Source organism: Bos indicus x Bos taurus, chromosome 27 (genome assembly GCF_003369695.1).
Source record: "Bos indicus x Bos taurus breed Angus x Brahman F1 hybrid chromosome 27, Bos_hybrid_MaternalHap_v2.0, whole genome shotgun sequence".
Taxonomy (NCBI): domain Eukaryota; kingdom Metazoa; phylum Chordata; class Mammalia; order Artiodactyla; family Bovidae; genus Bos; species Bos indicus x Bos taurus.
The window spans coordinates 34,344,137-34,360,253 of NC_040102.1; the positions used below are offsets into that span (position 1 = coordinate 34,344,137).

The 16,117-nt window shown below is 36.3% G+C and overlaps 1 protein-coding gene across 1 annotated transcript in view; it reads left to right on the forward strand.

Moving 5' to 3' along the window:
• Positions 1–16,117, forward strand: part of ADAM18 (ADAM metallopeptidase domain 18) — a 108,340-nt gene that overhangs the window by 15,307 nt on the left and 76,916 nt on the right. The window contains exons 7-10 of the mRNA XM_027530053.1: positions 782–847; positions 6,322–6,393; positions 6,589–6,755; positions 7,721–7,802. Coding sequence (XP_027385854.1) covers positions 782–847; positions 6,322–6,393; positions 6,589–6,755; positions 7,721–7,802 — 387 coding nt within the window. The remainder of the gene's footprint in view (positions 1–781; positions 848–6,321; positions 6,394–6,588; positions 6,756–7,720; positions 7,803–16,117) is intronic.

Sequence of the window (16,117 nt, forward strand, 5' to 3'; positions counted from 1 at the left end):
TACCAGTTGAATCCAGTTTCTTTGTTTGCTTGTTTATATAGTAAGCTATGCTATTTTGTGGGGCTTCCCTGCTGGCTCAGTGGTAAAGACTTCACCTGCCAATGCAGGAGACACGAGTTCGATCCCTGTGTCAGGGAGATCCCCTGGAGAAGGAAACGGCAACCCACTCCAGTATTCTTGCCTGGAGAATTCCATGGACAGAGAAAACTGGTGAGCTGTAGTCCACGGAGTCACAGAGTCAGACATGACTTAGTGACTAAATAACAGCAACAAAAAAAGCTGTTTTATGACAGACACCATCTTTGTTCCCTCCTTACACTTAGATTTAATTACCAGGGTCAAGGAAGAAATTGTAGGGCCTTTAAAATATCCATGTTTGAAATGGTATTTCAGCATGTTAGATATACAGCTCTTGTAAAATCACCGTTAGAGTACGAAATGGTATAATAAATTGATGATTTATAGCTGACTAACTTGACACAATCAAGGAGTATTACATTGTATCAAATGGGACACAGAGCCTATGCTCTGGAGCTATGGAGTTATTCACTTTCTCTTCTTCAGAATTAATAGTGAATACCTAGACTTCTGCCTTACTCTAGCAGGCTCACTGGGATTCCTTTAAACTTGAAATTTGTTTTCAAGTTAATTTTCTGATTTGCAGTTAATTTTTATACTTAAGACCTCATGAGGGTTTTATGAGGTCACTTGCCTCCTTTACATGTCACTGTCTGTTTAATAAATTCAAAACGTATTAACATTTGATAAATTCTCTTTTCAGGAAAAAACTTTTTCAGAACTATTGCCCCAATATCTAGAAATGCACATTATAGTCGAAAAAGCTTTGGTAAGTCAAACTTTCCCCTCCTTCCATTGCTCTCTCTCTTCTTTCCCATTTTAATTTTCCTTTCTTAAAGTTTAATGTTTTATTGCTATCACCTAGAGAACATCAGCCAAAATGTTTAATCATTTCTGAATATTAAATTTATGAAATCAATTTATGGAAATTTATTATATTGTTAGCTCTCTTGCAGGTTTCAAAATTAATATTTCTAATGATCATGGAAAGGTAGCTATACTTTTTTTTGCTAAATGTTTATAGAAAAATTAAAACATAGAACTGCCAATTTGGAGCAATTTATCTTTCAGAGTCCAGACATTTTTTATTTTATTTTTAATTAATTCATTTTTTATTGAAATATAATTGATTTACAATTTTGTGCCAGTATCTGCTATACAGTAAAGTGAATCAGTTATATACATATAAACATTCCTTTTTGGTATTCTTTTCCATCATGGTTTATCACAGGACATTGAATACAGCTCCCTGTGCTATAAAGTGGGACCTTGTGCTTATTTGCCTTCTCTCTTTAAACATTATGAAAAACTTCTTAAAGACATAATGTATGTAATTTTCTGATGATTTCCAATTAAAAAGATTTAATTTTAGGTGTGACTTGGATATAGTTAAGAGGCATGGCTCACTGGTAAAGAATCCGCCTGCAATGCAGGAGACGTGGATTGGATCCTTGAGTCAGGAAGATCCCCTGGAGAAGGAAATGGCAGCCCACTCCAGCATTCTTGGCTGGAAAATCCCATGGACAGAGGAGCCTGGAGGGCAACAGTCCATAGGGCCACAGAAGAATCAGACAGGACTGAGTGACTAAACAACAAACAACAACAAATGTATGTAATTAGGATCCCAAACTAGCCTCAGTTCAGTTCAGTTCAGTCGCTCAGTCGTGTCCGACTCTTTGCAACCCCATGAATCACAGCACACCAGGCCTCCCTGTCCATCACCAACTCCCGGAGTTCACTCAAACTCACGTCCATCGAGTCAGTGATGCCATCCAGCCATCTCATCCTCTGTCGTCCCCTTCTCCTCCTGCCCCCAATCCCTCCCAGCATCAGAGTCTTTTCCAATGAGTCAACTCTTCGCATGAGGTGGCCAAAGTACTGGAGTTTCAGCTTTCGCATCATTCCTTCCAAAGAAATCCCAGGGCTGATCTCCTCCAGAATGGACTGGTTGGATCTCCTTGCAGTCCAAAGGACTCTCAAGAGTCTTCTCCAACACCACAGTTTAAAAGCATCAATTCTTCGGTGCTCAGGTTTCTTCACAGTCCAACTCTCCCATCCATACATGACCACTGGAAAAACCATAGCCTTGACTAGACGGACCTTTGTTGGCAAAGTAATGTCTCTGCTTTTCAATATGCTATCTAGGTTAGTCATAACTTTTCTTCCAAGGAGTAAGGGTCTTTTAATTTCTTGGCTGCAGTCACCATCAGCAGTGATTTTGGAGCCCCCAAAATTAAAGTCTGACACTGTTTCCACCATTTCCCCATCTATTTCCCATGAAGTGATGGGACCAGATGCCATGATCTTCATTTTCTGAATGTTGAGCTTTAAGCCAACTTTTTCACTCTCCTCTTTCAGTGTCATCAAGAGGCTTTTTAGTTCCTCTTCACTTTCTGCTATAAGAGTGGTGTCACCTGCATATCTGAGGCTATTGATATTTCTCCCGGCAATCTTAATTCCAGCTTGTGTTTTCTTCCAGCCCAGCATTTCTCATGATGCACTCTGCATATAAGTTAAATAAGCAGGGTGACAATATACAGCCTTGACGTACTCCTTTTCCTATTTGGAACCAGTCTGTTGTTCCATGTCCAGTTCTAACTGTTACTTCCTGACCTGCACACAAATTTCTCAAGAGGCAGGTCAGATGGTCTGGTATTTCCATCTCTTTCAGAATTTTCCACAGTTTATTGTGATCCACATAGTCAAAGGATTTGACATGTCAATAAAGCAGAAATAGATATTTTTCTGGAACTCTCTTGCTTTTTCAATGATCCAGTGGATGTTGGCAATTTGGTCTCTGGTTCATCTGCCTTTCCTAAAACCAGCTTGAACATCTGGACTAGCCTAGGATGCACAATACTATCTACCTACCCTCTCATCCCCAGATGAGGCTGGGGTCTCTGACCACACTTCCTAACTGCCTTGCCCTCTCCTTAACCTGCTGTACCCTCTCCAGTCACACTGTTTTCTTTGAAGTGTGATAGATATTTGCCAGCTGACCAATTGACTTAATATTTTTTTCCCAATTTTTTGAGGAATTATTGATAAATATGATTGTATATGGCTAAATTGTACAATGTGAAGATTTGATGACCATGTACATTGCGGATTGTTTACCAAGACCAAGATAATTAACACATTCACTGCCTCACAGCATTAACATTATGTTCCGTGTATGTGTGTGTGTGTGGTAAGAACACTTAAGAGAACTCATCAACTTCCAAGTGTACAATACCATATCATTAACTATAGTCACTGTGCTGCACATTAGATACTCAGAACCTATAACTGAAAAGTTTGTACCCTTTGACCTATATTTCTCCATTACTTCCTCTGGCAACCAAAATTCTATTCTTTGTTTCTATGAAATTTGACTTTTGTTTGTTTGTTTGTTTTTGTTTGTTTGTTTTAGATTCTACATGTTAGTGATGCCATGACACAACACAGTTTCTGTCTTTCTTGGGTTGGCTTATTTCACTTAGCACAATGCCCTCCAGATTTATCATGTTGTTGCAAATGAGAGAATTTCCTCCTTTTTGTGACTGAATACTATGCCATTGTACATGTACTGTACTAAGTCACTTTACTTGTGTCCAACTCTTTGCAACACTATGGATTTTAGCCCACCAGGTTCCTCTGTCCATAGGATTCTCCAGGTAAGAACACTGGAGTGGATTGCCAGGCCCTCCTCCCATTGTGCATAAATACCACTTTTTTCTGTTCTTTCATCTTTTGACGACACTTAAAGTTGTTTTTATATCTAGGCTATTGTGAATAACATTTCAAACATGGGAATACAGATATTTCTATGAGATATTGATTTCACTTTCTTAGGTTCTATACTGAGAAGTGGGGTTGTCATTCATATGGCAGTTCTTTTTTTGATTTTTAAGGAACTGTTAAATTGTTTTTCCGGAGAAGGCAATGACACCCCACTCCAGCACTCTTGCCTGGAAAATCCCATGAACGGAGGAGCCTGGTGGGCCACAGTCCATGGGGTCGCTAAGAGTCGGACACGACTGAGCTACTTCACTTTCACTTTTCCCTTTCATGCATTGGATAAGGAAATGGCAACCCACTCCAGTGTTCTTGCCTGGAGAATCCCAGGGACGGGGAAGCCTGGTGGGCTGCCGTCTAAGGGGTTGCACAGAGTCAGACACGACTGAAGTGACTTAGGAGCATATTGTTTTCCATAATGCTGTACCAATTTACAATCCCACAAAGTACAAGGGTTTCCTTTTCTCAACATGCTCACCAGCATTTGTCAGTTCAGTTCAGTCACTCAGTTGTGTCTGACTCTTTGCAACCCCATGGACTCCAGCGCACCAGGCTTACCTGTCCATCACCAACTCCCAAAGCCTGCTCAAACTCATGTCCATTGAGTTGGTGATGCCATCCAATCATCTCATCCTCTGTCATTCCCTTCTCCTCCTGCCTTCAATCTTTCCCAGCATCAGGGTCTTCTCCAATGAGTCAGTTCATCACATCAGGCGGCCAAAATGCTGGAGCTTCAGCTTCAGTATCAGTCCTTCCAATGCATATTCAGGACTGATTTCCTTTAGGATTGACTGGTTGGATCTCTTTGCAGTCCAAGGGACTCTCAAGAGTCTTCTCTAACACCACAGTTCAAAAGCATCAATTCTTCAATGTTCAGCATTCTTTATAGTCCAACTCTCACATCCATATATGACTACTGGAAAAACCATAGCTTTGACTAGATGGACCTTTGTTGGCAAAGTAATGTCAGCCTTTTAATATGCAGACTAGGTTGGTCATAAGTTTTCTTCAAAGGAGCAAGCATCTTTTAATTTCATGGCCGCAGTCACCATCTGCAATGATTTTGGAAAGAAAATAAAGTCTGTCACTGTTTCCATTGTTTCCTCGTCTATATGCCATGAAGTGATGGGACTGGTTAGTTTTTTGAATGTTGAGTTTTAAGCCAACTTTTCCACTCTCCTCTTTTACTTTCATCAAGAGGCTCTTTAGTTCCTCTTCGCTTACTGCCATAAAAGTGGTGTCATCTGTATGTCTGAGGCTATTGATATTTCTCCTGGAAATCTTGATTCCATCTTGTGCTTCATCCAGTCCAGCATTTCACATGATGTACTCTGCATTTAAGTTAAATAAGCAGGGTGACAATATACAGCCTTGATGTACTCCTTTCCCAATTTGGAAAAAGTTTGTTGTTCCATGTCTGGTTCCAATTTTTGCTTCTTGACCTGCATACAGATTTCTTAGGCATATGTAAGCTGTTGTTTTTTTTTTTTCTTTTGTTTTGTTTTTTTGATGATAGCCATCTGACCAGTGTGAGGTGAAATCTCACTGTGGATTTTGTTTTCACTTCCCTGATGGTTAGTAATGTTGAATACCTTTTGTGTACCTGTTGGTCACTTGCATTTCTTTTTTGGAAAAATATCCATTTGGTAAACATAGTGTCTTTTGCGTATCTAGATAAGAGTGAAATTATTATGTCATTAGGTTAGTGTAAATTACTCTTAGAGGATATTGATAATTTTCAAAAGTGACTGTAGCAGTTTGTGCTTCCATCTTCTCACAAGTGATTGGTATTGATAGTCTTTTCAACTTTAAATGGCGTATAATCTAAGAAAATATTGAATCACCATGGTGTACACCTGAAACTAATATAATATTGTAAATTGACTATAGTTTTTAAAAATATATTTATCAGTTTCAAAAAAAATATTTTCTTTCTTTTCACCTTTATCCTATTTCATTTTGTTCTTTATCAAACCTTTTTGAATCATTCATGCCACATAATTTTCACTTTACATCATTAAGATTTCTGTCTTCCTAAAGATTTATTTGAGCATGTTGATTATTTTTAATGTTTATTTACTCTTCTTTAATTGCTAAGCATGCAATGGGAAATGCTGTGACTGATTTCTTCTGTTTTAGAAAATATCTACTTCAAGAAATCCCTTTATAATACAGACAGATCTGTGAAGTTATTTTAGTACCTCTTGATGATTTCAATTGTTTCTGCTGGACAGTGTCTTTAAAATACATAACAAGTGAGAATCTATTTTGAATCCCTAAGTATGATTTTTTTATTGTTGTTTGTTTTCATTATGGTAAATATTATTATCTTTATGTTAGTATATTTTAATTAATCTCACAAATCTTATGGTTTTCCTGCTTGCTATCATCAAGAGATATTCATCATACAAGAAAAATTGCTGTCACTTACATTTTTAAAAGGGTCATAAAAAATTTCTTTTTCAGTATGATTATATGGGATCAGAAATGATGGCTGTAACACAGAAAATTATCCAGATTATTGGCCTTGTCAATGCAGTAAGTTTTAACATTTTTGCGTGTATAAATTTATGAAAAGTCATTGAAAACCTTTTCATTATATCATGGCAAATTAATGACTTCAAGTCCTTGGGTTAATATCCAAGGTAATCAAGTAAACTTTATTTTTTGTGTACTGTTTTGATGTAATGATTTATTTTATTTGAATATATACAATATAAATCTTATTTTTAGATGTTCAGTCAGTTCAAACTGACTGTGATATTATCCTCCTTGGAACTGTGGTCAGATAAAAACCAAATTTCCACCACTGGAGATGCTGATGATTTATTACAAAGATTTTTGGCATGGAAACAGGACTATCTTATCCTTCGGCCCCACGATGTAACATTCTTACTTATGTAAGCACAATATTCTGCATTAATAAAGAGATATACATAAATAATTTCATTAATTTTATAATATAACACATTTATAGTGTTTTTCAGTTTTCTGTAGGCCCCTTTGAAAACGTTAAGTAAAATATAGCTGTTGCCATCGAGGTGATAGTGTAGTAGGAAACATGATAAAAATAAAAACAATCTGAATCACTTATATGACAAAATATTTTGGAATATAATTCATATGAAAAAATATTTCATGAGCTTTTATAATATCAGCTATATGACAGAATACATACAAACCCCAACTTATTAAGGATGCAAAACTGATACTATTCAGTTAATAAATATTACCTACGATTTGTGAATGCATTTCATGTCTACTGTTCAGTGAAGAAACATTTAGGTTTTTGGTAATATGATTAGGGCTTCCCTGGTGGCTCAGATGATAAGAATCTGCCTGCAGTGTGGGAAGCTCAGGTTTGATCCCTGAGTTGGGAAGATCTTTGGAGAAGGGAATGGCTGCCCACTCCAGTATTCTTGTGGAGAATTCCACGGACGGAGGAGCCTGGTGGGCTACAGCCTGTGGGATCGCAAAGAGTAGGACATGACTGAAGAAATGCCTGTCTATAATTTTAAAAACTGCTTATATTTAGATGGCAAGAATTATTTTCCATAAATTAAAAATTCCTTTTAATTTTTAGTGACCAAAACAATTGCTGAATAAGGGAAACTGAGGAGAATTTGATATAATAAAATTATATCAAGTCAAGGAGTTAGGTTAAGAAAAAAAATTGGTATTAAGGTGAATTATAGTTTTCAAAAATTTGAGCATTTTGTATAATATATTAGGTATTATTCAGATTAAAAATAGTATGTTTGAAAACTTATTTTAAATTTTATGGGAGATTTAACTTAATAAATAAGCTTGTGAATCGTTCTGAATGACCATGCTAATAAAAAAAGGAAACATTATAATGATGTAGTTACAGGAAACAGCCTAAATATGTGGGAGCAACATTTCCTGGCACAATATGCAATAGAAGCTATGATGCAGATGTTGCTGTGGTATGTAATACGTGTCCTCTCTGTGACTATTTTCTTCTAAACTTTATATTGTGTTTTATAAATATTATTTTACATAGTGAAGTAAACTTGATTTTTTCTCTGTATATGTATGGATTATTATTTTGTTGGGACAACATGATTTTAATCTCAGTTTATTTAATTATAAATTTCAAACATAGGAAAATGATACAAAGAGATATGACTATACCTCTTCACCAGCCTGGCATAAAAGATAATAGCATGTATCAGATTTCCTAAGGACAGAAAACCTTAGGGAAAAGTTAAAGCCTTCTGTTATGTCTCCTTCAAATTCAGGAAATAACAGAAGGCATGACTTCATATTTGCTAGTTTTTGCATATTTTATAATATTGTTGCAAATACATGTAACCATTAACTATGTATTATTGTTTTGCTTTGTTCTTACTTTATATATCATTTCAGAACTATTTTGAATAGCTTGTTAAAAGATGTATACAAGTTGAAGCATACAACTCTACTACTTACTTTTTCTTTCAAAATTATATCTTACCAAATAGAGCAACTATTCTTATTATAAATAAAAATGGTTTTACAAGACTATTGTAAACAACTAAATCAATTCTTTGCATAATCTACATTTCTTGAATCCTTATCCTTTTGTTTTTAAACTTTCCTTCCTGGCATATAACTTAGTAGGTATTTTCTTTTAAATAAAATTTTTATTGAGGTGCATCATGTATCGAGAACATTGCACAAGTCATAAATGTATAGCATGCTTGATTTTGGCCAAGTCATACATAGGTATAAGTATCACAGAGGTAAGAAAATAAAATCTTATCAACATATCAGAAGACTCCTAAATCCTCCCTCCCCCTATCTTGACACTTACTCACTGGTTAATTTGATCTTTCTTTGAGCTTTCTGTAAATAATAGAGTATGTGTTCTCAATGTGTGTGTTTACAACATATTTGCTCAAAGCTACGTCTTTGATAGTTATTCATGCTTATACGTGTAGAAATAGTTGTTCATTCTTTTGCTCTATATTTCTGAGTAATATGCCCAATAAATTCCTTGAGTATTCAAATTTCATTTCAGTTCAGTTCACTTCAGTCACGCAGTCGTGTCCTATTCTTTGCAACCCCACAGACTGCAGCACGCCAGACCTCCCTATCCAACACCAACTCCTGGAGTCTACTCAAACTCGTGTCCATTGAGTTGGTGATGCCATCCAACCACCTCATCCTCTGTCATCCCCTTCTCCTCCTGCCTTCGATATTTCCCAGCATCAGGGTCTTTTCAAATGAGACAGCTCTTTGCATCAGGTGGCCAAAGTATTGGAGTTTCAGCTTCAGCATTAGTTCTTCCAACGAATATTCAGGACTGATCTGCTTTAAGATGGACTGGTTCAATCTCCTAGCTGTCCAAGGGACTCTCAAGAGTCTTCTCCAACACCACAGTTTGAAAGCATCAATACTTCTGCACTCATCTTTATAGTCCAACTCTCACATCCATATATCACTACTGAAAAAACCATAGCCTTGACTAGATGGACCGTTGTTGGCAAAGTAATGTCTCTGCTTTTTAATAAGCTGTCTAGGTTGGTCATAACTTTTCTTCCAAGGAACAAGTGTCTTTTAGTTTCATGGCTGTAGTCACCATCTGCAATGATTTTGGAGCCCCCCAAAATAAAGTCTGTCACTATTTCCATTGTTTCCCCTTATATTTGCTATGAAGTAATGGGACCAGATGCCATGATCTTAGTTTTCTGAATGTTGAATTTTAAGCCAACTTTTTCACTCTCCACTTTCACTTTCATCAAGAGGTTCTTTAGTTCTTCTTCACTTTCTGCCATAAGGGTGGTGTCATCTGCCTATCTGAGGTTATTGATATTTCTCCCAGCAAATTTGATTTCATCTTGTGATTCATCCAGCCCAGCATTTCTCATGATGTACTCTGCATAGAAGTTAAATAAGCAGGGTGATAATATACAGCCTTGACATACTCCTTCCCCAATTTGGAACCAGTCCATTGTTCCATGTCCAGTTCTGTTGCTTCTTAATTTGCATACAGATTTCTCAGGACGCAGGTCAGGTGGTCTGGTATTCCCATCACTTGAATGGTTTTTTACAGTTTGTTGTGATCCACACAGTCAAAGACTTTGGCATAGTTAATAAAGTAGAAGTAGGTGTTTTTCTGAAACTCTGTTGCTTTTTTGATGATTCAACGGATGTTGGCAATTTGATCTCTGGTTCCTCTGCCTTTCCTAAATCCAGCTTGAACATCTGGAAGTTCACTGTTCATGTACTGTTGAAGCCTGGCTTGGAGAAGTTTGAGAATTTACTTTGCTAGCATGTAAGATGAGTGCAATTGTGTGGTAATTTGAGCATTCTTTGGCATTGCTTTTCTTTGGGATTGTAATGAAAACTGACCATTTCCAGTCCTGTGGCCACTGCTGAGTTTTCCAAATTTGTTGGCATATTGACTGCAGTACTTTCACAGCATCATATTTTAGGATTTGAAGTAGTTCAATTGGAATTCCATCACCTCCACTAGCTTTGTTAATACTGATGCTTCAAAATTAGGCATTATCTATTGACTTCCTATATTGACATCAGGATTCAACATCCTAATAGCTTATTTCTTCATGGAAACATTTAAGATCTTTTTATCCTTCCATGGTATCTTTTATCATCCAACATGCTTGTTACATTAGAGCACTTTCAATCTGGGTACTAATTTACATCTGTCCTGAGAAGTTTTATTGTATTGTTTACTTGATCATATTTTGTTTCCCTTTTCTTTGTAGAAATTTGTTAAGTATGTATGAGAGCATTTTGACTCATCATCTTTTTTTTTTTTTTTTTTGCTCTTTTTAACTTTTTCTTTTTCTTTTTAATCCTTTTCCCTACCTTGAGCAATTGGCTTAACTTTTTCCAGGGCATAAAATTGTGCAACTTCATATCATGGGTGGTGGTGGTTTAGTTGCTAAGTAATGTCTGACTCTTGTGACCCCATTTACTGTATGTAGCCCATCAGGCTCCTCTGTCCATGGGATTTCCCAGGCAAGAATACTTGAGTGGGTTGGCATTTTATTCTCCAGAGGATCTTTTCCACCCAGGAATCGAACCCATGTCTCCTGTCTCCTGCATTGCAGATGGATTCTTTACCACTGAGCCACCAGGGAAGCCCAATCACGGGTAGAAACCTTGCAATTATTGAAGTCCCTGAACACCTTGGTTTAAAGCCATATATGTTACAAACTGCATAAGACATATATCATGCTGTAGTTGAGTGTTCTATAAATGCCAGTTTTATAGACATTGTCTGATAATATTTTTCATGTCTTTTGAACAATTTCCTGTTGTCTAGTGCTTTTATCAATTATGAGAGTTGTTGAAGTCTCCAACTAAATTATGTATGTGTGTGTTTATTCTTTCAATTGTATTCATCGTAGCCTCATATTTTTGCAGCTCTTACATTTGATATGCAAACATTTAAGATTATTATTGAATTTTTTATTACTGCAATATCCTTTGTCCATGATAATCTTTTTTCTGAAGCTAGCTTCATCTGTTATCAATATAGCCTCTCCAGCTTTCTTATGATGAATGTTCATATGTTAAATCTGTTTTCTTAACTGCTTTTGTCTTTATATATTATGTGAATTTCCAGTCAGCAGCTGGACCATGTGTTTTTTTCCTCTGTTTCACCAATCTGTTTCTTTTAATTAGTGTGTTTAGACAATTTGCACTGAATCTAATTTCTGATGCATCTATATTTCAGTTTGTCAACTTAGTATATGTTTTCTGTTTTATCTCTCTTTTTTTGGTCCTCTGTTGCCATTTACAGTTCTCATTTTTTCTAGAACAATTTTTCATATTCTATTTTGATTTATTCATCATAGACATAATAAGCAAGCATGACCCATTGGCCAAATCTGGCCAACCACCTATATTGTAAATAAAGTTCTATTTACAGCTTTATCCACACATTAACCCACTGTGTGTAGGTAATTACAGTTGTGACAAATACTGTATAGTACACAAATATATCCTGTCTCTTTATATAAACTATCAATCTCTTTTTAGTGTTTTTCAATATTTCTCTTTGTAAAACATTTTTCATATGTTCTGTAGTGAGATTACACACGCACAGTGACACGATCACGTACACACGTTTGTTTACCAGCATTTTACTATTTCAAGTAGAATACAGAAATGTTAATACCATATTTATTTTAGATCTGAAATTATGTGCATAATCATAAAGTGGGAAATTTTATAGTATAGTTTGCTTAAATATTACTTCTAAGCAATTAGTAAGTATACACACTAAATTATAATTTTTGTTTTCAACACTGAAACATAATTTTTATTGAAAAAAATCAAATGAAAAATAGTCTATTTTATCTACCCATGTAAGTACATTTTCTGTTCCTCTTTCTTCATTACTGATGTTACAGGTTTTCTTTTATTATCATTTTCTTTCTTGTCTGAAGAGCTTCCTTTAGTCATTTTTTTTAAAGCTTGGTTACTGGCCATGTGTCTCTTAATTTTCCTTCATTTTAGAATGTCTTTATTTCATCTTCATTATTTAAGAATATTTTTGCTGGATGAAAGTCATTTTCAGCACTTCAAAACTATTGTGTTACATTCTCTGTCTGACATTATTTCTAATGTCAGAATTAGAAATAATTCTGACATTAATTCAGAATTAATAGGATGAGAACTCCTATTAATCATTGTTCCTCTGTAAGCAATCTGTTGTTTTCCTTTGGTTGACTTCAAGACATTTAAAAGTTTTCTCTGGCCATCTAATTATGATGTGTCTGATCATGCATTATTTTGAGTTTATTGTTAGAAGTTTTGTGAATCTATTAAATATGTAGATTTGTGTCTTTTGCCAAATTGAGGAGATTTTAAGCCATTTTTTTCTTCAACTATATTTCAGCTATGCATTTTTTTTCTGGGCCACTAATGATATTAATGTTAGGTTTTGTTGTTGTGTTGTCATTGTCCCACTGCTCCTGTATTTCTGTTAATTTTTTCAAAAGCTATTTCTCTGTTTTGAGATTGGATAATTTATACTAATCAGTCTTTAAGTTCACTGATACTCCCTCTGTCATCTCTGTTTTTTTACTAAATTCATCTATTGAAGTTTATTTTCTTATTATTGTATTTTTTATCTTTTGAAGTTTTAATTTGGTTCTTTTTATATTATCTTTATTTGATGAGATTTTCTATTTCTTAATTTCCTTTAAGAGTTTTTGCAATAGCTCATTGGAGCATTTTTATGGTGGTTGCTTTAAAATCCTTGTCAGGAAATGCATCTTGGTTTTGCTTTCTGTTGATTGCCATTTCTGACTGCAGTCAAGATATTCCTGGTTCTTGGTATGTGAGTAATTTGGGGCTGTATTCAGAATATTTCTGAGAATTGTCATGAGGCACTGATTTCTCTTTATATTTTCCATTTCTGAAGACAGTTCCTTTTCTAAAATACACATTCTAGGCTAGTTTTATGGGCCATTGCTCACATCCTGATTTAGTTTCCATGGCTTTTTTAATGATATTCTTTGAGACCTTGGACATTATACCATTCATTGGAAGTCTGGATTCTGCTGCTTTTCTCTGACGAGGGTTGATTTTTGTTTGCTTGTTTTGTCGTTCAGTGCTCTTGGTTAAAGTCAAAACAGCAACTCAGCCTCACAGAAGGCAGCTCTGGCCTCAGCTGAGCTCTTCAGTTTGAGGCTGCTAATTGTATGAGTGTCTCAGGAATCAGCGAGAAATGTGGGAGACAGAATTCGGATTATCTTCTTTCTGAAGTTTTCTGCTTGTGTATTTGGCAGTCATAATTTCCTGATATTCACATTTTATATTTTCCAGGCTAGAGATGGTAAAGATTTTGCCCTGAGTTGCCCTGTGATCCCAGATGCCATGTCCATTATACTTGGCCTCAGTCTAAAAGTCACATAAACTCTTTTTAGTTTTCTCTGAGCATAGACTCCTGACCAATGCTAAAAGCTTCTGTTAATCCCAGGTGGACTCCAACTTCTTCACCACCTGAAGTATCTATTATATTCTATATTATAGATTCTAAGTCTCTACTGAACCTGTACCATATTCATTTTCTTCTCTGTTTTCTCCCTGTATTTGTGTACATGCAAACACACACACCACACAACTCTTCCTACCCACCCCCAGCTTTATTGGCTTCCCTGATAGGTCAGCTGATAAAGAATCCACCTGCAATGCAGGAGACCCCTGTTTAATTCCTGGATAGGGAAGATTCCCTGGAGAAGGGACAGGCTACCCTTCCAGTGTTCTTGGGCTTCCCTTGTGGCTCAGCTGGTAAAGAATCCACCTGCAATGAGGGAGACCTGGCTTTGATCCCTGGTTTGGGAAGATCCCCTGGAGAAGGGAAAGGTAGCCACTCCAGTACTCTGGCCTGGAGAATTCCATGGACTGTATAATCCATGGACTGTATAAAGAGTCAGACATGACTGAATGACTTTCACTTTCACTTTCTAGCTTTACTGAGACATAATTGACAAATAAAATACTTATATAATTAAAGTGTACTGTGGAAAATTCTGAAAGAGATGGGAATACCAGACCACCTGACCTGCCTCTTTAGAAACCTGTAGGCATGTCAGGAAGCAACACTTAGAATTGGACATGGAACAACAGACCCGTTCCAAATAGGAAAAGAAGTAGTCAAGGCTGTATATTGTTACCCTGCTTATTTAACTTATATGCAGAGTACATCATGAGAAACGCTGGGCTGGAGGAAGCACAAGCTGGAATCAAGATTGCCAGGAGGAATATCAATAACCTCAGATGTGCAGATGACACCACCCTTATGGCAAAAAGTAAAGAAGAACTAAAGAGCTTCTTGATGAAACTGAAGGAGGAGAGTGGAAAAGTTGGCTTAAAGCTCAACATTCAGAAAACAAAGATCACAGCATCTGGTCCCATCACTTCATGGCAGATAGATGGGGAAACAGTGAAAACAGTGTCAGACTTAATTTTGGGGGGCTCCAAAATCACTGCAGTTGGTGACTGCAGCCATGAAATTAAAAGATGCTTACTCCTTGGAAGGAAAGTTGTGACCGACCTAGACAGCATATTAAACAGCAGAGACATTACTTTGCCAACAAAGGTCTGTCTAATCAAGGCTATGGTTTTTCCAGTGGTCATGTATGGATGTGAGAGTTGGACTATAAAGAAAGCTGAGCACCGAAGAATTGATGCTTTTGAACTGTGGTGTTGCAGAAGCCTCTTGAGAGTCCCTTGGACTGCAAGGAGATCCAACCAGTCCATCCTACAGGAGATCAGTCCTGAGTGTTCATTGGAAGGACTGATGTTGAAGCTGAAACTCCAATATTTTGGCCACCTGATGCGAAGAGCTGACTCATTTGAAAAGACCCTGATGCTGGGAGGGATTAGGGGCAGGAGGAAAAGGGGATGACAGAGGATGAGATGGTTGGATGGCATCACCGACTCAATGGACATGAGTTAGGGTAGGCTACGGGAGTTGGTAATGGACAGGGAGGCCTGGCGTGCTGTGGCTCATGGGGTCACAAAGAGTCGGACATGACTGAGCAACTGAACTGAACAATGTGATAATTTGATACTAGTTATGGAATGATTCCAAAAATTAATCAATATATCCATCAATCCACTTTATTTATGAAAATGCTTAAGACCCACTCTCTTGACAGTTTTCAAGTATATAATCCAGTCTCATCAACTGTAGTCACCATGCTTTATACCATGCACATACACACACAATATCTTTATTTAGGGTATGAATTAAATTTTACTCATAATTTTTTTGATATAGAAAAACTGGGAAGTTCTAAAAAAATTTTGTTTGTAATTTCTAAAAATTTTGTAATTATTAAATAAATGTAATAAATACATTTATTTACATAAATAAATTACACTTATTTATGAAATGAGTGAAATTTTCATTTCATTCATGTGAAATGCTACTCTACACTTCTGTCAGTCTCTTTGGGCTGACATCTCACTCGAGATTTCTTTACCATGGCCTTGCTCGTGTCTTGAACTTCCACCCTATCATTTCTTTACTTCACTCATTATACTACAACCTTTGAACAGGTTCCCAAACAAGCTTGCTACCACTATTCATAATGGTGGGTCATTTCCCAAACTTTGTATCTCATCCTAAGCATCAATGCCACAAATAGACTTTCCTAACTATCTGAACTATACAGTTATGCCCCTCCTCAGAATTCTCTGTTGAAGAATTCCATTTCTTTAGAGCACTTTCCATGTTTTCTTTATATCTGGTAGGTTTGTTGTTACTTTC